Source organism: Camelus bactrianus, chromosome 33 (genome assembly GCF_048773025.1).
Source record: "Camelus bactrianus isolate YW-2024 breed Bactrian camel chromosome 33, ASM4877302v1, whole genome shotgun sequence".
In the NCBI taxonomy this organism is placed as follows: domain Eukaryota; kingdom Metazoa; phylum Chordata; class Mammalia; order Artiodactyla; family Camelidae; genus Camelus; species Camelus bactrianus.
In genome coordinates, this window is record NC_133571.1 from 12,665,959 (window position 1) to 12,688,353 (window position 22,395).

Consider the following 22,395-nt stretch of genomic DNA (forward strand, 5'->3'; position numbering starts at 1 on the left):
ATGCAGTGTGCTCTTTGTTAATCACTGATAGTCCAAGCTATTAAATACAACATCCAGTGTGCTCCATGACCTGGCCCTCTTCAGTACATACCCTCTCGCTCGTTACTTTGAACTATCATGCCAATAGCACTGAACTTTGAATCTATGCCTTTACCCCAAGTTGAGACCCCCCCTGTCTGGAATCGGCTCCTGCCCCTTTGCTAGGCCAGGTCCTACTTGTCTGTTAAGTATCTTTGTGTTCCCAGCACCTTGCTTAGTGACTAGTACAAACTAGGTACTGAATAAATGAAGGAATGAATGAACAGGAGTTTGATTTGTTCAGGATCATCTAGCCAGTAATGGCCAGAATTGAAACTGGAATACAAATCTGACTTCAATTCCTGTTCTTTCGAATGGTACCATGCTGCTGCTTGTAAGAAACAATAAACATCATTCTGGCTAGTGATAAGTAAGGGCAAACTAAATTCACTTAAGAACAACGAAAATAGATTTGAGAGAGTTAGTGTCGAATGATTGCTAACTCTGTTGACGAATAAGGATACTCTCTCTCACCTGAGAAAAATATTCATAACTCTGTCTCCAGCTGGATCCGTGCATAATAGCATAATAATTCATGATTCATTTTTTTAAATAAAATCATTTGACATTTTAAAAAAAAATAGAAAGATGAAGTATATACCTATTACAAAAATTCTTGAGACATTTTCTGGAATTGTTTGATTAGAACTAGAGGGAATTATGTAAAGATACACAAACCCCAATGTTTATAGCAGAATTTATTTATAATAGCTAAGATATGGAAGCAACCTAAGTGTCCATCAACAGATAAGTGGATAAAGGAGATGTGGTGTGTGTGTGTGTGTGTGTGTATACATATATATATACATATACACACACACACACACACACACACACACGTATACAATGAAATACTGCTCAGCCATAAAAAATGAAATTTTACCATTTGTAGCAAAATGAATGAACTTGGAGGGTATTATACTAAGTGAAATAAGTAAGACAGAAAGACTGCATGATATCATTTATATATGGAATCTGAAAAATAAAACAAACTAGTGAATATAACAAAAAAGAAGCAGACTCACAGGTATAGAGAATAAACTAGTGGTTACCAGTGGGGAGAGGGAAATGGGGAGGGGCAGTATAGGGGTGCGGGATGAAGAGGTACAAACTGTTATGTATAAAATGAGCTACAAGGATATATTGTACAACGTGGGAAATATATTCAATATTTTATAACTATAAATGGAATGTAAACTTTAAAAATGTTGAACCACCGTACTGTACACCTATAACATATATCAACTATACTTCAATTTTTAAAAATAGAAATAAAAAAAGAACTACATGGAATTATTAAAGGTAATGTTTCTAGGAAAAGTGAAGCTAGAAGAAAAAGCTAGATGGGTTCAGAGGAACAAAGTTATTGTGAATGAGAAAATCACCTTTGTGAAGACTCCAAGGACCAATGAAATATCAGAAGCAGCTATGGCACGGGGCCTGTTTCCGAGCCAGAGTGTAAAGAGAGGGGACTCGTTCTACTAAGAACAATTTGGAGTAAGGACTGGATAGCTGCATGTGATCTTCAGACACAGAGAGGAGTAAAAGGTTCTCCATTTGCATCTTCTGATTTTGTAGCCGGAGACCCAAGCTTTCTTGAAATCAGAGGATGGCTGGCTCACTTTTATCAGTGATCTTTGGAGACACGGATTTGAGTTGATCAATTATTTATCTGCTTGTTTTCAGCAACCTGATGACCAGCCTCATTTCCTGGAAAGACCTGATGTTGGTTCCATCACATGGCCACAGGGAACCAGATGCAGGGCCTGAACGTACCACACTGTGCACATTTCCCCTCTGAATGGTGAAAGCCCGGGCTTAGGAAATGCAAAGTGGCTGATCTGTCTCTGGCAGAAAGTCGTGCCCACTCAGTCAAAGCTGCTCTCCCTCCTACGCTGTCGGCAACAGTTCAGGATGCTGAATGCAGTCAAGCCTAGCTCCACTGTGCAGCATTTAGGAGGACAATGGAGAAGAGAGGTAGACCCTGAAGGCTCAGAAAGCGTCATTTGCCAATGATGTAATTTGCACAATGCGGGGATTAAACGTAGAATTTTCTGACATCAAAGTCCTTGCTTTTTCCACAATGCCATGAGGACCTTATCCCCCGAATGACAGCATAGACACTGTATCTGTAACTGATTCCTACTCTGATGTGCACCCAGTTTCCACTGTCCTTGAAGGAGAGATAAACAGACACAAGGGCAACCCTGGGAAAGAACAGACTTTGATGACAGAAAAAAGCGCTGTACTCTTGTTTCCAGGGCCGCCTGTATCAGGACAATTCCACTTGAGCTCCAAGTGGATACACTGAGCCCTTTTTATTTATTTTTCATTCTTTTTTCAGTTTTATTAGGTAGAATTGTTACAATCTGACTGCACATATACAATATTGCATGTAAATACATATACACAATATGCTGCACATATTTTTAAAAATTTACGTATATGTACTGTTCATTGTTTCTAACAACATTTAGAGCTTTTTAAACTTACATAGTTATCAAAGGAATAAAGCCAACCACAAAATAAGAATTAATTCAAAAAGATACATACACCCCACTATTAACAGCAACGTTATTTATAATTGCCAAGATATGGAAGCATCCTAAGTGCACATCAACAGATGAATGGAACAAGAAGAGGCAGCATATATATGTAATGGAATACAACTCACCCATAAGAAAGAAGGATATTTTGCCATTTGCAGCCCTTCACACTGAGCCCTCTTTAAAGTCACAATGAAAATAGGGAACTTCAAGTCCATTTCCTTCAGAGGGGTTTGTTTTACAACCTTCTTTTCTGGGTCAAAGTTATACCATTACTTAATTCTAAAGTCTGATTTGATTCTGCCACTCACCCACAGACATGGCTTCTACCTACCCCCCAGATTCCTAAATTACTTGATCAGATTCAGTTAATCCATTTACTGTGATTCCTACAGTATCCTGCTCTTGGTGAGTCTTAAGTTCATTTTAACCATATGCTACCCCAGAGCAGCTGAAGCTTCCTTCCCATCCTCTTGCTCCAAACTTCGAAAATCCTGTGACAAAATGAAGCTGGACTCATGGAAAGCTGGGAACCTTGTCAGCCTGCCTGGTGAATGGCCCCATCTCCCAGATCCTTTCTGCATTCAGGCTCAGAAGGACGGCCCACAGGGAAATGGAAAGAGGTCAGCTAGCCTTGTGACCCCACCCTGCCCCCTTCATCACCAGGGCTGGCCTTGAGCTTTTTATATAACATGGCAGAGGATGCAGTAGCTGGACCTGTGCATCAGGACTTGATGTCTGTCTCTGCATTCCCAAGTCTGGCTCTGAGACCCAGCGCAGCCCTGCTTTTACGCTGACTATTGCAGCCAACAGAAAAAGCCTTCCATCCTCCCAGGGCCACCAGACCTCAGAAAGGGCCTATTCATATAACAGCTCTGCACTGCTCTCCCCATCCGCCTCCCCCAACAGCCATGGGTGGGGCAGAGGGCTGAGGGAAGTTCTGCAGACCTGAGAACAGCAAAAAAACACGGGCTGCAGGCCTCCTACCCTGTCTGAACGCTCAGGGTTAAGCCCCTGAGACCTCACAAAAGGGAAGGATTCCCTCTGGGTTTATTTGAATAGATTTCTCCCAAGATATTGCCCGGAGAAAGGGAGCAAACAGAAATATTGGTTGTTCACAGTTGTTTGGCCCCAGGGTAGTAGTTCTCAAAATTCACTGTGCAGAGCAAACCTCCGGAGTGCTTCTTAAAATGCAGATTCCTGGGCTCCACCTCTAGGGAATGTAGTTCAAAAACTAAGTAGTGTCTGGATGTGCATTTTAAACAGGCCTAGGGGCACATTTTACCCCAAAGCCTGAGGCAGAGGTGGAATGCTTCCCCCCACCCCCACCCCCAGCCTGGTCTTATTCAATACAACCTGTTGCAGAGATGCGCTGCTCAACTTGTGGTTCTCATGGCACCCGGGAAAGTTCCTGGCACAGGCGGGTCCAGTGAAATCACATCAAGCAAAGCTCAAGTTCAGGGGAGGCAGTGATTCTTAGAGTTCCAGATTTACTGCAAGATGAGGAGGGGGCTCGTGATGAGAAAGTGAAGTCCAGTTGGAATATGGAAATCCTACACTGACTCTCCAAACTGGGCTGCAGACTGCACCGGGGGCTCATTCTGAAGATACAGCGTGTAATCCGGAGGATCCCTCCGATTCAGGTTTGTCTAGATGTGCCAGAAGGAGTACTGGACCAGGGTGCAGGGGCTTGAGTTTGGGGAGCAACTCATGAGCTGACTTTTTCTGGGCTTTACTTTACCTATTTGTAAAACGAGGCCCCGGAGTATGCTAAGGTTCTTCTGGATCTGAGTTTCTAGATTTCTCTATCCCCTGTAGCTTGCTTCTAGTCTTCATCTTCAAGTATGAATGCTTGGGCAGGGGCCACATCTAATTCTCTCCCTCAACTGTTTGCCCACTTTACCTAGAATATTACCTGGCACGCAGTAGATGCCCATTAAATATTTATAACTGGTCATAAGGTAAAGGAGTCCTCACTGAAGCAATGCTCAGGTAGTAAGGCAACGGCAGGGATTGAGGCTGCTGGAATCTTCCAAGCAAGAGGACTCTGATAAATCACTGTCCTAGGTGGCTTCATCGGGGTGTTTGACAACTTCAGAAGTAGCCACATAGCCTTTCCTTTCCTTTAAACATATCTAATTTGTCTTATAAAAGGAATTTGTGTACATTGTAGAAAATTTATAACTTTTTAAAAGGTATTTAAAAAATTAAAAAACCACTCATGCAATGACTTTGCTTTTTCTTTTCTTTCTTTTCTTTCTCCCTTCTTCCCTCCTTCCCTCTCTTTCTTTTCTTTCTTTCCTTGTCTATCTTTTGTAATCAGAGGAAAATTGTATGATACGTGATATTTTAAGTCACTTGTAATTCAAAGATAATCATTGCTTAATTATTATGCAGTTTTCAACATTCATCTATGCATGTCTATGTATTTGGAAAACATACTGTTTATACAGCGCCACATCTTAATTGTCTGCTTGCATGTCCCCTTAAAGACTTAAGCATCACTTTCAATGGCTTCATGACACTAGGACATTTAACCACTCCCTCATTGTGGACATTTAAGCTGTTTCCTTTATGCTTTATATTATAAATATCACAGTGATAAAGGTATTTCCCCGAACATTTTTATCTGTATTTATTTCCTTAGGATAGCGTCCCAGAAATGGAATTACAGGGTCAGAATGTAAAGCTCTGTAAGCTTCTTGAGACATGGTGTCAAAGTATTTTGTAGAGAAGTTTTCACCAATTTACACTGGAAGTCACTATCCTTCAGTGAGCTTTGTAGCTGCCTCAGCAGAGAAGAGGAGAAATAACCCGACATGCTTGAAGGCATCCCCGAAGCTGTGTGGCCGCCGCAGAGGGAGGCCAGAGTGCGCTGGGCGCAGCTCGGTCGCAGCTTCCCCTCAGCCGGTTTCCTGGTTCTTTGAAGTTCTTCGTTTCTTAAAATACCAAAAGGGGAAAAGAAAAAAAAAAAAAAAAAAAGCGGCCCAGGGGTGGAGAATGTTTAGTGGTAATGGTAGTGTGGGTAGGGATGGGGGGAGATCCCTACGTTTGACCAGAGAAGAATTTGTCAACGAGAATCTCACACTTGGAGATCCTTCACGGAAACATCTACCTAACCCAAAGTGAGCTTCCAGAGGCGGGCAGAATAATGAAGGAAGAGGCAGTAGGGAGAGGAGTTGGAGGCCTCCAGCTGGAAGGCTGTGGCTCCTTTAAGGGCCAATCCGAGTCCTGGCTCTTTAAATCTGTGTCAGTTTCCCCTGACGTCAGCGGGCGGGCAGGCCACCCCGCTGTTTACCGCCCCGCCGCGCCGCTCACTCCCCGGAGTTCCGAGCGCCGCGGCCGTCGCGTCCGCCTGCCCTTAAAGGGCTGGCGCCCCAACAACTCACAGCGCGGCGTCCGGTCGCTACCACCTATCACGCCCCTCAGCCTTAGACTCTCCTCCCTTTGGGGCCGCCCCCACTGCCGGCTTCCCCTCCCTTCTTCCCATTTCCCGGCGTCTCCAGGCTCCCAGCAACCAGCCGCCTCCTCGCTCCCACGGCCCTGGCCGGCGCCCGCTGGGTCTCCGAGCCGTGCTCCTCGGCCCCTCGCGAGCTGGGGCCCCTTCCTGTGGCCCGTACCCACAACCCCCACCTCCGCGTCCCAGCCGCCTCGTCCCTTCCCGGGCCCTGGAAAGCGTGTCTGCGGCTCCAGGGAGGGGACGTTTGCTAATCTCAGGCCGGGGTTAAAGTTCTGGTCCTAGTGAGATGCTGGAAGCTGCGGCCAGAGCTGCAACTCGCCCTGGAGGTGTCTTGTCGCCTGTCGTCGCCGCCGTCGCTGCCGCCGCCACTGCCGCCCTGCCGGGGCCATGTTCGCTCTGGGCTTGCCCTTCTTGGCACTCTTGGTGGCCTCGGTCGAGAGCCATCTGGGGGTTCTGGGGCCTAAGAACGTCTCGCAGAAAGACGCCGTGTTTGAGCGCATCTACGTGGATGAGGTCAACAGCGAGCTGGTCAACATCTACACCTTCAACCATACTGTGACCCGCAACCGGGTGAGGGAAGGGGCTGTGCTGGGGGCTGGTGATGGTGAGTGGGTGAGCAGCCCCGGGCTAGGCGGTCATGTCAGTCCCCGTGAACGGCCGCCCTACTGGGTTTCTCTGAACCACGCTGGACCCTCCTGCCAGCCCTTCTTCCTTTGCCACCAATGTTTTTTCTGCAGCTTCCGCTGGACAGTTTCTGAAGTTGCCTCATTCCCATCTTCTCTTTGATTCCTTCCTTTCCACCAACTGTGGTCTGAGCAGGACTGGCTTGCTCCCTACCCAACACCCAGAATCTGACAGTTCTATGGGGTCTGGGAGCTAGGGGAAGCAGGCTTACTACTGGCCTTGGCCCAGAAAACCGCAGGGGATGAGACAGGCCCAAACTGAAGTGCTCTGCCCAGGGAAGTTATAGCTGAGTTTCCCCAGGGTGTAACTGCTGGGACTTCCCACCTTCAAAAGCCAGCTGTTTAAGTTGAAGGTGGTGAAGATACAGCCAACCTCAGGTAGGGTGGGAGCAGAGAGGGGGTTTGCCTACTGTGGAGAATCTTCCTCACCCTGATTTCTATTTCATTTCTTCCCCAACTGTGAGTTGAACATGGCCATAGATAGGTCTGGGAAGTCTAGACACCAGGCACAACTGAGATTTGGAGAACTCTTGCAGCCTGGCTGATGGTCTTAGCTCTCACCAGGACTGGATTTACTAAGAAGCGGTGGAGTTCAGAATGGGAATCTGATTTTTTTTTTTTTTTTTTCAGGTTAAGGAGGGATTGGGTTTCCCATGGCAGCCAGGATCTGCCTCCAGTGTCTGGTTCTCTGAAGTTTGATCTCTTTCAGCTTAGAGTCTTTTCTCTTTTTCCCCCATATCTGGGATCAACCTGAGAGCTGTGGCCTCTCCCCCTCTGGGAGTGCTGCCCTAGGGCTGGGATTCCAGCAGACCAATAACAAGAATTCCCAAGATTTACTTAGTTTTATTTTTTTCTTTAAGCTCTGACTGTGCTGTATGGTTTCCTCCATGGTGCCAAAGATATGAGTGTCTCCATTTTACAGAGGGGGAAGTTGAGGTTCAGGGATGTGAAGTGACTTCTCCACAGCCCGATCCCTTGGTCAGAGCTAAGGATAGAACTTGGCTTTCTTGGCTTTCAGCAGCCCTTGTTTCCCCACCTCCCTGCAGCTTCTGGCCGCCAGATGAGTTGAATAGGAGCTTCCTGGCTCACAAGGAAAAGATTGGGGAGTGCTTCTCTGTCTCCTTTGTCCCCGTGTGTACGTGTGTGTACATGCACCTGTGTGTGCAGGCAGGTGCGTCCCATGAACTTGGATAGCAATGGGGTGTCCTGGAGACACCTGAGGTCTCCACTATGTTTCTTGTTCTCTAAGTCCCTTCTGGAGACTGGGGGCTGCTCTGGCAGAAGAAGGGACATAGGAGCTCCCTAGCCTGACTGGGATGGGAAAAGAACAAAGCAGTTGGCTTGAGGGAGGGCAGGGCTCCCAGTCTCTGGAGCCATGTGTTCCTGTGGCGAAAGCAGAATCCCCATAGGCTTGGCTGAGGGCATTTCCATGTCATTCTGCAGACGGAAGGTGTGCGCGTGTCCGTCAACGTCCTGAACAAGCAGAAGGGGGCTCCTTTGCTGTTCGTGGTCCGCCAGAAGGAGGCGGTAGTGTCTTTCCAGGTGCCCTTAATCCTGCGAGGGATGTAAGTAAGACCTGGGGACCAGGGAGGGGCTGGGCCGAGGCCAGGCCTTGCTCAGACCCTCACTCGGGTGCTCCTCTGTTTCTCCTCCCTGTTCCCTGAGCCAGGAGGCTGGTCAGCGGCCAAGCCAGCCAGCTGCCCAGGAGCTTGTCAGCCTAGCCGGGGCTGGGAGTGGGAGGCGGTGGGATCAGAGTGGAGGAACTGGGGCCCTGCCCCTCTGGAGTGGCACGCTGGCTGTCGCAGGACCACAGTCACGTCCTGACTCTGCTTCGGGCCATAGGTTTCAGCGCAAGTACCTCTACCAAAAGGTGGAGCGCACACTGTGTCAGCCCCCCACCAAGAACGAGTCCGAGGTCCAGTTCTTCTACGTGGATGTGTCTACACTGTCACCAGTCAACACCACGTACCAGCTCCGGGTCAGCCGAATGGATGACTTCGTGCTCAGGTCTGTAGGGGAGAATGAGGGGCCACAGGACTGGCCTCCTTCGCCAGCTCCGGGGGTGACCATGGGGGCTCTCCTCTGCCCCACAGGACTGGGGAACAGTTCAGCTTCAATACCACAGCAGCCCAGCCCCAGGTAAGACCTCCCAGAGGAGAAATCGGGACGCGTGAAGTTGGGGGTGAGAGTAGTCGGCAGTCTTTGCCAGGAGTATCAGATTGGCTCTTCTCTCCATGGAGGGACTCTGGAAACAGGAGCTCTGACCCTTAGGTGGTGGTGGGGAGACAGCATGGGAGGTGCAGAGACGTGGGGACTGGCTACCTCTTGGGCACTGTCCTGAGTGCCCAGCTGAAGGTTAGGGGAGTGGGGTGCAGAAAATGGGGCTGCTTGTGGTCAAGGCCTTTCTTCCCAGAGAGCCTCCACTGCCCAACCCTGGGAGGATTCACACTGTTTCCTTCTAGAGGGGCAAAGAGAGCATCCTCATGGGATGGGGCTCTCCCCGCCCTCCCTATGCCCTCAGTACTTCAAGTATGAGTTCCCGGAGGGAGTGGACTCAGTCATTGTCAAGGTGACCTCCAACAAGGCCTTCCCTTGCTCAGTCATCTCCATCCAGGATGTTTTGGTAAGCTGCCCATCCTTTTACTCTCCGCCAGGGGATAGCAGGGCTGCTACAGACAGGGGACAGGGCCCAGGTCTCTGCCCATCTGTCTCTCCCCCGTCCCTCTGTAGTGCCCTGTCTATGACCTGGACAACAACGTAGCCTTCATAGGCATGTACCAGACTATGACCAAGAAGGCAGCCATCACCGTACAGGTAGGAAATGCGTGTGGCCCTGTGGGGGGTGTGGCCAGGTGATTCGCTTTCCTCACCCTTGCTCCTTTCCCCTGCTCCATTCCTCCCTTCTCACAGGACTGAGTCTTAGCTTGCCAATCCCCGAGACTCTGCATCCCTTGATATATGTGAGCATTGAATCACAATCATAATCGCTTTGGGGGACAGGAAAGAGCATAGTACCCTTTCTGGCCATCATGTCTGCTTCATCCACCACAGCATTGCTGGGAGAGGAGAGTGGCCTGGCTGATGCTGAGGGCTGCCCTTGGCACAGGCTGAAACCTGTGTTGTGGGCAGGGAGCTAGGGGACCATGTGATCACCTCATGACATCCAGTCATGCAACTGATGGAGGCACCGTGCTCCCTCCACTTCTGGCTGATGCTCAGACTGTAACAGCACACCCATGGGTTCCAGGATGTTGGGGCATACCCACGTTCGCCCACCTGGCAGTAGTATAGAGGCAAGGTTTGGGCTCAGGAGCCAGATAGTCCTGGCTCTACCACTTACTAGCAGTGTGACCCTAAGCTCACTTCGGAGCCTGTTCAACAGGGATGATGGTAGTGCTTACCCATAAGGATCTTTGGGAGGATTAAGTAAAATGATATATATATACACACAAAGAGCTTAGCATAATGTCTGGCCTGAAGTAAGTATTCAGAAAAGGATGGTGCTGGTGATGACAGTCACTGTCATTGTTGTCATCACCCCCATCCTCATCCTCATCCTCATCTTGCAGCGCAAAGATTTCCCCAGCAACAGCTTCTACGTGGTGGTGGTGGTGAAGACTGAAGACCAGGCCTGTGGGGGTTCCCTGCCTTTCTACCCCTTTGTTGAAGGTAAGTTTTGTGCCCTGGGCCTGACTAACAGTGGAGAGGGCTTGGGCACTTCCGGGAAGGTAGAAGAGCCTGCGTGGCTGATTGATGGATCCAATAGGATGTGAGTTTTTGGCCCCAGATACTCCCAGACCTGGTCCCACCAATTCTAGCCAAGGTCCAGACAAGAACTTGTTTGCCCGTTTGACATTTTACTTCCAGATGAACCGGTCGATCAAGGGCATCGCCAGAAAACCCTGTCCGTGCTGGTCTCGCGAGCAGTTACTTGTGAGTGTGGGTGGCTGAGTGGAGATGGCCTGGCCTCTGGCTCTTCTTTCAGGCCTAGGGTAGGGAGTGTTCTCTGAACGGGACGGGTGAGGAGGACCTACTGGAGCAGGCTGCTGGGGTGGGAGAGGGGAGTGTTGTTGGCAGACTTGATGACGGGAGGCGGGAGGTGAGTCCCGGCACAATGCAGTACAGAGCATCATGAGTAAAGACTGAGGTGCTGAGTTCTAGATCTCTCTCTGCCACTTATGAGCAGTGTAATCTCACTGCGTTATAGTTTCCCCATCTCTATAATGGGGGCAATAGAATCTGTCCCATTAGTCTCAGTGGTTTAGCACAAAATTAGTAGGAAAGTACCAGGCCTCATAGTCATGCTCAGTAAATATTTACTGAGTGATTGAATGAAGCCCTTTGTAAACTGACATGTATAAGATAAAAATAAGGGATTGTGATGGGAGGGAAAAGAAGCTGCCTCTCCTACACGGATTCTTTATTCAGCACTTCCGTGTGTCCAGTCCCCGGTCCCGTGTTCCAGCTGCTGACCTTAGGGTGTTCCCGTTTAGAGGGCCCATAGCATGTTGCTGTGCAGGGGCCTGAGGGCTGGGAGGGGCCCAGGCCTGGTCACTGTGGGCGCTCATGGTGCAGGAGGCCTCCTAGAGGGCACAGCTCCTCAGCTGTGTTTTGAAGGTTAAGTCAAGATGGCATTTTGGAGAAAGAAGTAGAGGAGAAAGTTTCTAGCAGAGGAAGCCATGCACAGCTGGGTCATTCCATCCGAGGGGAGAAGCAGCGAGAGATGAGGCTGGGCCCTGTGTGCGTGGCAGGCAGCCTAGGAAAGCGTGGGCCTTTTCCCCTCCCCGCTTCCCTCCTGCAGCCGAGGCCTACGTTGGCGGTATGCTCTTCTGTCTGGGCATATTTCTCTCCTTCTACCTGCTAACCGTCCTCCTGGCCTGCTGGGAGAACTGGAGGTAAAGTGGAACCGCTGGGTCCTCCCCTGCTCTGGGATGGGTCAGCAGGGGGCGTGGGGGAAGTGGCCTGGCAGGATCTGAGCAGCCCAGATAGTCTCCATCCACGGGGCATAGGAAAGCAGGTCCCTGTTAGGGCCTGTGGTCCATGGGCCTCTCCTCTGGAAACCAACCCCTCCCCTCAACCTTCTTCCCAAGCAGGGAGACCCCACATTGCTTCCCAGCCTGGGAGGACCTCTGGGATAGTGGACAGAGGACATGGTTATGGGGTGGAGAGGGTGGAAGGCGGTCCAGCCCAGCATAGGAGGGATCCTCATCCTGCCCCTCTGGTTGGCCTCTGGATTCTGTCCCTGCAGGCAGAGAAAGAAGACCCTTCTGGTGGCTGTGGATCAAGCCTGCCCAGAAAGCGGTACCTCCAGAGGGTCTGGGTGGGGAGGGCAGAGTTTGCTCTGTGTTTTGGAGGGGAGAGTGGTGATGGTTTCTTTGGGAGTTGGAGGAGGAAGGGCCCACTGGGGGCTTCTGGATGTTCAGGTTGGGAGGAACTCTACAGATGGAAATGGGGCTGGGATAGTGTGACGTCAGTCCCTAACGTGCCTATCTTAAAGGCTGCCACTTGACTCACTCATTTTCTGGGTCTAGCTACACTGTCTGCCTCAGACAATGTGGCTCACCATCTCTGGCATTATTAACCTTTCATTCTCTTCCCCTTTCTTGTATCCCTCTCTCTCTCTCTCCTCCTTCCTGCTTGGGACCTTCTGTCTCAGCTTCTCTCCTTGGTAAGCTCCCGGCGCTGTGGGCAGAGGAGCTGGAGTCCAGAATGGGAAGGGAGGGGAAGTACAGGGGTGTCTGGGTGGGACCGGGGCAGGTGATGCTGTCTGTCCTTGCTGTCAGCTCCTTGACCTTTCTGTCTCTCGGGGGGGTGGAGGGGGGGACAGGGGGTGGCAAGTGTCCTGCTGGGGCAGGTGGTGGTGGTGGTGGGAGTGCGCTGGGTTTGCTGGGATCGGTACTTATTCTTTGCTGCTGCCATGACCCCTCTGTGTCTCTCTTCTCTGGATTCTTCCCTCCCTCTTCCCCCTGGCTTTCAGCCTGTCTCTGCTTCCAAGGCTGAGGGGACCCTGACTTCTCGTTGCAGGTCACCCCCGGGTCCTGGCCGATCCCTTCCCTGGCAGCTCCCCGTACGAGGGCTACAACTACGGCTCCTTCGGTACGTGTCGGCGCTGGAGCTCGTGCCTGCCCACCCAGCCTGGTCTCCTTCGGCTGCCACCTCCATGGTGGCCTCCTCAGCGCCCCTAGGCATGGGTCCAGAGTCCCCTTCCCAGAGGTCTCTCCTGCCTGCCTCACCACTTACCATTCCCTGCAGGGAATGGTTCTGGCTCCACCGGATCCACTGACGGTCTGGTTGACAGCGCGGGCCCCGGGGACCTCTCCTACGGTTACCAGGGTGAGTGGGCCAGGCCGGGCAGAGCGGTGCGGTGCAGGGCTGGTGCTGGCTGCGTGAACTGTGATGGTGGGCGGTTGCCTCTGCTGCCAGACGCTGGAACCAGGGAAGGGCTTGCTGTCTCCCCACCCCTCTCCTCCCTCGTCCTTTCCTCCTTGGCCCCACTTCCCCGGTAACTTTCCCTTTCCTTTGAAGGGCATGAGCAGTTCAAGCGGCGCCTCCCCTTTGGCCAGATGCGGCAGCAGTGCATTGCCATGGGTAGATGTGAGGGGGGAGCACTGCTGTGCCAATCACCTCCTGCCAGGGCAGTTGACTGGAGCCAGCAGGCTCTAGGACCAGACAGATGCTTGGTGCATGGCTTCCCCATCTAATGCCAATAATTGCTAGCTTGTGTGTCTTTTGAGATAGGCAGGCACTGGCCCCTGATGCTAGCAGGCTGGCACCCCAGCTATCTCCAGGCTGCGTGTTCTGGTTTGCTGTTGTGTTTCCCAGCATTCTACTCCCTGGCTTGCTGGGGAGGGCTCGTGGGCAGGAGTGTCCTGTCCTGGTCTCTGGGGACTCTGGTCAGGCAAGGTTGCAGGAGGAATCTTCTGAAAGCATGAGAAAAGAACAAGATAAAGGAACAGGTGTTCTCCCCAGAGGCATCCTCTCACCCTTACCTGCACTCCAGGGCCCCTGGGTCTTTATCCAGTAGGGGCCAAGGCAGTGTCTTCTCAGAACACACACAGCTGGCGTCTTCTAATCAGAGTGACTTCTGATTCAGTCCTGCTGCTCATGTCTGGGGCCCGAGGTCTGCTGGGTGTCCTGGCTGGGAAGCCCTAGCTCAGTGACGGGGCAGGGCTGGAATGGTCCCTGTTTGGTGGCCTCTTCACAGACCCCATCCTTGTTCCCCTCAAAGACTTAGGAGCACCTGATTCCTCTTTCCCAGGCCTGAGACCACCTCCACCCCAGCTCCGAGCCTACAATTTGCCTCTTACTACTGCCTAGTAATTGTGACAATTGCCCCAGGTGGGTGTGGACAGACCTTGGGTTCTGGGCCCACCAGCTAATCCTTTCCCTCTGCCTGCCTCAGACCGCTCCCTTGACCCCATGGGCACTCGGCCACGACTGGACTCCATGAGCTCTGTGGAGGAGGACGACTATGACACGTTGGCCGACATCGACTCAGACAAGAATGTCATTCGCACCAAGGTCTGACACCGGGCGGGCTGCCCCTGGTCAGGGGGGGCCCAGGGAAGGGAGATTCTGTATTCAGCCCCAGCAGTGGCATGTTAGGGAAGCAAGAGGAAGAAGAAGAGGAGGAGGAGGGTGGCATGTTAGGGAAGCAAAGAGAAAGAGCTCAGCCGGGGTGGCGTGGATGCCAGGGGAACTGACCGCTCCCAGCCCTCCCAACTATTTGGCCAGCAGCAGTGGGTGAGCCCAGAGCCCTGCCCGCCGGAATCGTGGCCCCCTTATCCTCCCCTAAGCTGGGCGAGAGGGGCTTCTCCCAGGCAGTGGGGAAGGAGGCTCACTCCAGCTTCTCCCCAGCAATACCTCTACGTGGCTGACCTGGCCCGCAAGGACAAACGTGTCCTGCGGAAGAAGTACCAGATCTACTTCTGGTGAGTGGGCGGAGCAGGCCGGGCGGCGCGGGGTGGTGGGGTCTCGGTTTCTCGGTCTTGCCGCCTCACTGCCGCCCTCCCACTCCTCAGGAACATCGCCACCATTGCCGTCTTCTATGCCCTTCCTGTGGTGCAGCTGGTGATCACTTACCAGACGGTGAGTGGGCAGGGGCCGGCTCCCAGGCCCGGTGCTAAGTGCTTTCGCGGGGCTGCGGGCTCGCCTCTGCCACAGTTTGGGACATGGCCCCAAGTGCAGAGCCTTCCACAGGTCACAGGTCACCGGCCCTGGGTTCTAATACCAACTCTTCCTTACCAGCTGGGTGGCCCTGAGCAAGTCACTCAACTTCCCTGAGCCTCAGTTGGTTCATCTGCACCGCGGGGGCAGCACGTGGGATTGTGGCACCTTCTCAGGTTCCCTTTCATTATGAAACAAGACTTTGTAAGTCTTGGTTTCCCTTCCTTCTTCTCTGTCCTATGGAGCATGAACCTCAGTCACAGTCATGCTTCAGGGTTTTTGGCCGCATCTAGCAAGGGTGGCGGTGACTGTACCAAAAGTGGGACTTGCTGGTGTCATTGGTGCTGGCTGTGGTGGCACCCCCTACCTGTTGCGGAACTGGTGGTGGCGCGGGCTGTGGGCTGAGCCAGGCACCCTAGCGGCCCCCCTCCCTGCTTCTGCTCCCTGCTGCAGGTGGTGAATGTCACGGGGAACCAGGACATCTGCTACTACAACTTCCTCTGCGCCCACCCGCTGGGCAACCTCAGGTGGGGATCATCTCGGGAGGCCCCCTTTCCCATCGCCCTGTGAGCCAGAGCAGGGACAGGGGCTCTGTGAATGCCCACCTCAGGTGGGAGAGCAGCCAGGGTGTGAGGCTGAGGCCATATGCACTGTGTCATCCCTTCCAGCGCCTTCAACAACATCCTTAGCAACCTGGGCTACATCCTGCTGGGGCTGCTTTTCCTGCTCATCATCCTGCAGCGGGAGATCAACCACAACCGGGCCGTGCTGCGGAACGACCTCTACGCTCTGGTGAGGATGCCTCATTTCTAGACCCTTCCTAGCAGGCGCCTTGCTCAGCCCTGCCCTACCCAGCCCTACCCTGCCCAGCCCTACCTAGCCCTGCCCCGCCCAGACTGCCCAGCCCTGCCCTGCCCAGTCCTGCCCTGCCCAGCCTTACCCAGCCTAACCCTACCCTGCCCAGCCCTACTCAATCCTGCCCATCCTAGCCTAGTCCAGCCCTGCCCTAACCAGTCCTGCCCAGCCTAGCCTAGCCCAGCCCTGCCCTGCCCAGCCCTGCCCTGCCCAGCCCTGCCCAGCCTAGCCTAGCCCTGCCCTGCCAAGCCCTGCCCAGCCCTGCGCATCCCTGCCCTGGCCAGCCCTGCCCAGCCTAGTCTAGTCCAGCCCTGCCCAGCCCTGCCCAGCCTAGCCCAGCCTTGCCCTGCCCAGCCCTTCTCAGTCCTGTCCTGTCCTGCCCTGTCCTTCCCAGCCCTGCCATGCCTAGCCTAGCCTAGCCCAGCCCTGCCCTGCCCAGCCCTGCTCAGTCCTGTCCTGTCCTGCCCTGTCCTTCCCAACCCTGCCATGCCTAAGTCCCCACTCGACCCCTATCCCACCTCTCTTTCATAATCTCCCTCTTCTGGGCCCCTTCCTTCCTCCCTTCCCACCTCACCTCCCCTCTCCCTTCCCCCCTCTTTCTCCCCAACAGGAATGTGGGATCCCAAAGCACTTTGGCCTCTTCTACGCCATGGGCACGGCCCTGATGATGGAGGGGCTGCTTAGCGCTTGCTATCACGTCTGCCCCAATTATACCAATTTCCAGTTTGGTGAGCAGAGACTCCCTCTTCCTTGGCTGAACCTAGAGCAGGGACCTGCCTGAGTCCTCTACCATCCCCAGTCACCCACAGGGGTCAGGATCCCCTAGACTCTGCTGTGTGGGAGACTCTGGGCTGGGGGCTTGTGCGTGCACGATCCTCACTTGTAGAAGATAGGCGTCTGGATGCTCTTTCATTCATCTGTTGAGCATCTCCTATGGAAAGGCTTGTGCAAGCACTGAGAAAACAAAGATGATTAAGATACGGTCCCTGATCTCAGCATGCTCAGACTGAGTGGTCCTTGTCAAGGGAAGTCAGACTGTGGGTTCAGCCAGCGAGGCAGCAGTGTGGTGTGGCAGGGACAGTTAAGGAACTGGAGTTCAAGCGCCAGCCTGCCACCATCTCACTCGATGGCCACAGTGAGGTGTGGGGCCCCTCTCTTCCGCTCTGGTCGTGCGGGCTGGGGGTCCCATGCCTGGGCTCAGTGGATATTTGTGTAGCTCACGTCCATGTCCCTCAATGTAGATACGTCGTTCATGTACATGATCGCTGGGCTCTGCATGCTGAAGCTCTACCAGAAGCGCCACCCAGACATCAACGCCAGTGCCTACAGCGCCTATGCCTGCCTGGCCATCGTCATCTTCTTTTCTGTGCTTGGCGTGGTGAGGCCCGACCCTCTCTGTTAACCCCGTGAGAAAGGTGCACGTGTGTGCACACACCCCCATCTACCCCTGCAGGAGAGATTCCTGCTCCTTCCCTAAGGTGCCTTCCTTGGGCTCCTCAGAGCACCCCAGCTCCTCTGCGCCTCCTCACCCCTGCCCTCGGTGGCCCTGACAGGTCTTCGGCAAAGGGAACACAGCATTCTGGATTGTCTTCTCGATCATTCACATCATTGCCACCCTCCTGCTCAGCACACAACTCTATTACATGGGCCGCTGGAAGCTGGGTGAGGGCACACCTGGGGCCTGCTGGGGTTTGTGGCCTCGGGGACCTGGCCTCACAGGAGACTTTGGGTTCTGCCCTCTCATGGGGGCCCTGGAGGAATCACTGGGTGCAGAATTAGATGATAAGGCTCTTGGCCTAGCTGTGCCCTCTGAAGGCCCTGGGTCCACTGGGGATGCCCACGCCCTTCAGCACCTCCCTTCTTGCAGACTCGGGGATCTGCCGTCGCATTCTCCATGTGCTCTACACAGACTGCATCCGGCAGTGCAGCGGGCCCCTCTACGTGGTACCTGCCCAGCTCCCCGGCCCCTCCTCCTCCATCTGTGCTCTTCCCTCTGGTGGGGGGCGGGGCTTGGCTGAGAGCCCAGGGGAGGGATGGGGACCCATTGACTTGGGCTTCCCTCCACTTCTCTCCCTGGCCCTCAGTTCCCGTGTCTCTGCTTCCCTCCAGGACCGCATGGTGCTGCTAGTTACGGGCAACATTATCAACTGGTCACTGTGAGTCTGGCCATTGTCTGTGTAGCCAGGCTGGGTGGACAGCTGGGGACCTGGCCAGCCACTGGCTGCCTTGGAGGCCACAGACAAATTTGGGCATAAGAAATGGGGACCGAGGAGAGAGTTGTTGGCCCCTGGGGTTCCAGAATCTTCTGTGGGCCTCTGAACCCAGCCCTACATCATAATCAAACAGGGGGTAGGGGTGAGGGAGAGCCCTTTTCTTGCTCTCTCCCTGCCCTCTGACTTTACCAGCTCCTCCTTTCCTGCCAGGGCTGCCTATGGGCTCATCATGCGTCCCAATGACTTCGCCTCCTACTTGTTGGCCATTGGCATCTGCAACCTGCTTCTTTACTTTGCCTTCTACATTATTATGAAGGTGAGTGGGGATGACTGAGCCTCCTTGGCTGGCTGTTCTGCTTCTGGGGGAAAGAGATGGGCATAGCCTGCCTGGGGCAGCACTCAGAGGCAGTGAGGATTTTTCTGTCCATCTCTCTACGCCAGTGAGTTCTGAGGAGGGGAGAGGCTAACATCTCTTGTACGTCCTCCCTGGGAGCCAGCTACATCTAAGACCCATTTGCTGAGACCCTTCTGTGCTGGCCTGTGAAACTGGTGGCACTTCAGGCTGCAGTTGGTGGGAGCCCCGTTCAGTGCAGAAAGGGTTCAGAAGGTGGGGCTCACGTATGTGGTGGGCTTGGACCTCCGAGGGCCAGGTGCTTCCCAGGGGCCCTCATGCCATCCAGTGCGAGAGGAGCCCCCGGCCAGTGCATCCCACCAGCACGGGGCACGTGGAGGCCCAGCCAGGGCGGACATCAGGGGTGAGGACACCGGGCTGCTGGTGTAGGGCACAAGTTGAGCTGTGTAGCTGTGTGGGGTGATGGGATGAATCCAAGGCTTCCTGAAGGATCCGTCCTGAAAGCCTGGGCGGTGGCTTCAGGGGCAGGCCGGGAAGCGCGTCAGGGCCGTCCAGCTGCTCTTCCCCCTTCCCGCAGCTCCGGAGCGGGGAGAAGATCAAGCTTATCCCCCTGCTCTGCATCGTCTGCACGTCGGTGGTCTGGGGCTTTGCGCTCTTCTTCTTCTTCCAGGGACTCAGCACCTGGCAGGTGAGTCGTCCTCCTGCCAAGAGGGTGGGGGAGTCACCCACAGGCTCACCATGAGCCCACACACGGCCAGTTCTTTTTTCAAAAATGGTTTGTGAGCATCTGCCACGCTCTTTCACAGCTGCTTTCTCATTTAATTCTCCTAACATTCAACCTGCCAGCATGGAGGTACCTCTGCTTTACTCGTGAGGCAGCTGAGGCTCAGAGAGGCCAAGGGACCTGTCCAAGGTCACACAGCAGGGATTTGAAGCCAGAGATGTCAGCCTCTCCCCTCTGTGATCAGAACCAAATCTGGCAGGGTCTCTGCCTTTGAGGCACTTCTAACCTAGTTCAGGAGAGAGACGGTCCGTTCCTGGCTTGCTCTTTACAATGTGATACACGAGATGAAGGGGGTAGGCAAGACAGGCAGGGGGACGTGCAGGAGGGCAGAGGACAGGAAGGCTTCTGTGAGTTAGGAGGTCCAGGGAAGCTTCTTAGGGGAGGCAAGCCTTGCTCTTGGCCTTAGACACGCTGGGTGATGGAGAAGGGCCCTGTGGCCTAGACATGTTGTGACTTGAATAATGAGGCAGAGGCAGCCTTGGGGTCAGTGAATGCATTCACTTGGGAGCCAAGTGGAGACTGTGAGCTCCTTGAGGGCAGGGCAGGTCTTCTCTGGTCATCTCTGCAGCCTCAGCGGGTGACTCTGGCAGCCCCAGACACACAGTGAGGCCCAGCTGGTGTTTGCTGGACGGACGTTATGGGGAGAGCGTGGAGGACCTTGAGTGCTGTGGGTCATGGCCCACAGGTCATGGCTCCTGTCGTCCTTGGGCAGGGCTGTGACCTGACAATAGTGCTTTGGAGAGAAAGCGGGCCTGGGGAGCCCTGGAGGACCGCCTAGAGCAGGGGGCGGAGTCCAAGGCAGGGAACGGACTCAGGAAGCTTTGGCGGCCTTCTGGTCCTTCAAGGGAACCCCGACCAGCATTCTTAGGGAGAAATTTGCAACAAAAGGTCAAATTCTTAGATGTGGGAGACGGGGGTGGGTGGGCAAGGAGTAAGCCAGAAAGAGGGTGCTCTTCTGCCTGGGCTGGCGCCGGGAACAGAGAGTGCCCGGGGGAGATGGGAGCAGGGCTGGCCCAGCCGCATGGGGGCCCTGTCAGCGGGCAGCTCATCCCCTTCCTCCGCAGAAAACCCCCGCAGAGTCGCGGGAGCACAACCGGGACTGCATCCTCCTCGACTTCTTTGATGACCACGACATCTGGCACTTCCTCTCCTCCATTGCCATGTTTGGGTCGTTCCTGGTGCGTGGGACTCATGTGGCTGGAGACAGGAGGCGGGGAGGCTGGAGACAGGAGGTGGAGGTGGCCTCCTGTCCTGTGCTTGACTCCGCATCCCCCTCAGGTATTGCTGACACTTGATGACGACCTGGACACCGTGCAGCGGGACAAGATCTACGTCTTCTAGCAGGAGCTGGGCCCCTTGCTTCACTCATGGGACTCTGAGCTCCTTGGCTGCACTGCCCAGAGCTTGCGTAGCGCCAGGGATGTGAGTCCCAGCCCTGCTGCCCAGTGCCGGGTGGCAGTGGGACAGCAAGGTCTAGCCCAGGCTTGGCCGTGGACAGTCACGGGGGTGGCCTTGAGCCTTGCTCCTTCCCTCTGCTGGGGAGGAAGCCTGCTTCCCCAAAAACCCTGGATGTTGGCCAAATTGCTGCTTTCTTCTCAGTGTTGGGACCTTCCATGGGTCCCTGTCCATCGGCTCTCCGTTTATCCTTCTGCAGGAGGAAGGAGGGAAGTGTTCCCTGTCCATCTCATGCCTTGTATTCTGCTCGTCACTCCACTGCCCTCCAGTCTGGGACCCAAAGCGCTTTCTCGTCCCTGAGCTCCCACTCAGGGCCTTGGTCTGGGGCCTGATTCCCTGTCCTGCACCTGGGCTCGCTCCACTTCTCTTTGGGTCTGTCCCTGGCTGCCATCACTGCCCAATCCTGTCAGCCAGGATGGATGGGGGTGTAGGATTCTGGGGGCTGGCCAGCTGGTGCCAGGCTTTTGGTGCTAAGGCCTCCAAGGGCCCCCGGGCAGTGCTGCCCCCTCCCCCTGTGCTCAGGGCTGGCGCTTTAGCAATGAGGGTCAGCCCACATGGGAGAACCGCCTTTAATCTGAAGGACTGAATTCAGAGGTCACTTTCCTATCCCATCAGCCCCCAGACTGATGTTGGCATCAAGACTGGAAGGAAAAAGTAACTCATCTTTTTCCTTCCTTTTTCTTTCCAGGCCCTTAGTCCTGCCAAACCCCAGACAGGGGCCTTTCAGTGCCATCGACACTGCCCAAGAATGTCTAGAGGCAAGGAGGGGACACAAAGCCTGGCCTGCCTCCTCCATGGTCACAGGGGCCCCAGTGCCTGTCTTAGAACGGGGCTCAGGGAAGGGACATGGTAACTTCCCTCCATGTCCCAGTCCAGCCTCACTCTAGGATGCAGGGCTGGCTTCTAAGTTTCCGTCCAGTCTTCAGCCGAGTTCTGTGTCAGTCACATACACACACACATATGAAACCTTGGAGTTTACACTGAGTGGCCCCAGCTCTGGTTCTCCTGGCTACTCTGGGCCTTGGATCCCTCCCTCTACCTGGTCTGTTTCAGATGCCAAGGTTGGGGGAGGTTAGATCCGGCCTTTGCCTGGGGCATGGGAATGTGTTTTATGCTCCCCAGTTTGTTTTTGTAGCTCTCCCTTGGGCTGGGGAGAGGAGGTGGGTCTGGATCTTTTTTTCAGAGCTCTATTTAATGTCTGTTTCCATGCTATGGTTGCATTTCTGTTTCCTATGAATGAGTCTGCATTCAATTAAAGAAACAACCAGATGCAGTTCTTGGGCCCCTCTTTGCTCCCTCTTCCTGGGTAGAGCTATTGAAAATGAGGGGTGAGGCCGGGAACCATTTCCCAGGCCTTCTGGTCTACCTTTCTCTTCCAAGCCCCAGTCCCTTGAAACACCCACACTTTTCCTCTCCTTTGAGCAATGGCATCAATTCAGTTTAGAAGGGGCCTGCTCCATGCTAGGTGTCATATGGGTGGGGAGGCTAGTGTAGTGAAAAAGCCTTAGCTATGCCATCTCACCTCAGATCCCTCCTTACCTGGCAGATGGCAGTGGCCTCTGCCCACCTGGTCCCCATCCACCAATCAGGCCAGCTTCACTTCTGACCTGAGTGCCTCTCAGCTTGGCAGGCTGCTGGCAGGGGCAGTGCTCCCTGACTTAAAGGTCAGGACAGTGACTTTAATGGACAGGAGCATGTGAGCCGAGGCCAGGGTGGTGCTTGGGGAACACAAGATGGTGTTGGGTGGTGGGTGAGTGGACACGTGGATGATGGGCAGGCTCCAAGAGGAGGGAGCTTTGAAAT

At 54.0% G+C, this 22,395-nt stretch overlaps 1 protein-coding gene across 4 annotated transcripts; it reads left to right on the plus strand.

The window, feature by feature from the left end:
• Window positions 1-5,921: 5,921 nt before the first annotated feature.
• On the plus strand, window positions 5,922-21,865 carry SIDT2 (SID1 transmembrane family member 2). Of its 4 annotated transcripts, XM_045515642.2 has the most exons (27): window positions 6,372-6,654; window positions 8,211-8,332; window positions 8,610-8,774; window positions 8,861-8,906; window positions 9,289-9,390; window positions 9,498-9,581; window positions 10,337-10,436; window positions 10,635-10,700; window positions 11,569-11,662; window positions 12,016-12,068; window positions 12,792-12,863; window positions 13,020-13,100; window positions 13,293-13,355; window positions 14,170-14,288; window positions 14,625-14,698; window positions 14,789-14,855; window positions 15,387-15,460; window positions 15,602-15,725; window positions 16,399-16,516; window positions 17,030-17,166; window positions 17,342-17,450; window positions 17,656-17,732; window positions 17,898-17,944; window positions 18,212-18,317; window positions 18,931-19,041; window positions 20,202-20,315; window positions 20,416-21,865. In XM_045515642.2, the coding sequence occupies exons 1-27, from the start codon at window positions 6,472-6,474 to the stop codon at window positions 20,476-20,478; spliced, it is 2,571 nt and encodes an 856-aa protein (XP_045371598.1). In that variant the 5' UTR covers window positions 6,372-6,471; the 3' UTR covers window positions 20,479-21,865. The 4 variants fall into 4 exon arrangements, with proteins under 4 accessions (XP_010951798.1, XP_045371598.1, XP_074213142.1 ...); XM_010953496.3 differs by lacking the exon at window positions 13,293-13,355 and having other exon boundaries at window positions 5,922-6,654; XM_074357041.1 differs by lacking the exons at window positions 6,372-6,654; window positions 8,211-8,332; window positions 13,293-13,355 and having other exon boundaries at window positions 8,682-8,774; window positions 9,230-9,390.
• Window positions 21,866-22,395: the final 530 nt, after the last annotated feature.

Coding starts and splice junctions, on each gene's coding strand:
- SIDT2 (XM_045515642.2), top strand. CDS start 6,472: ATGTTCGCTCTGGGCTTGCCCTTCTTGGCACTCTTGGTGGCCTCGGTC. Junction 13,101..13,292: donor CCTCTCCTACGGTTACCAGG/GTGAGTGGGCCA, acceptor TTTCCTTTGAAG/GGCATGAGCAGTTCAAGCGG. Junction 19,042..20,201: donor AGGGACTCAGCACCTGGCAG/GTGAGTCGTCCT, acceptor CTTCCTCCGCAG/AAAACCCCCGCAGAGTCGCG.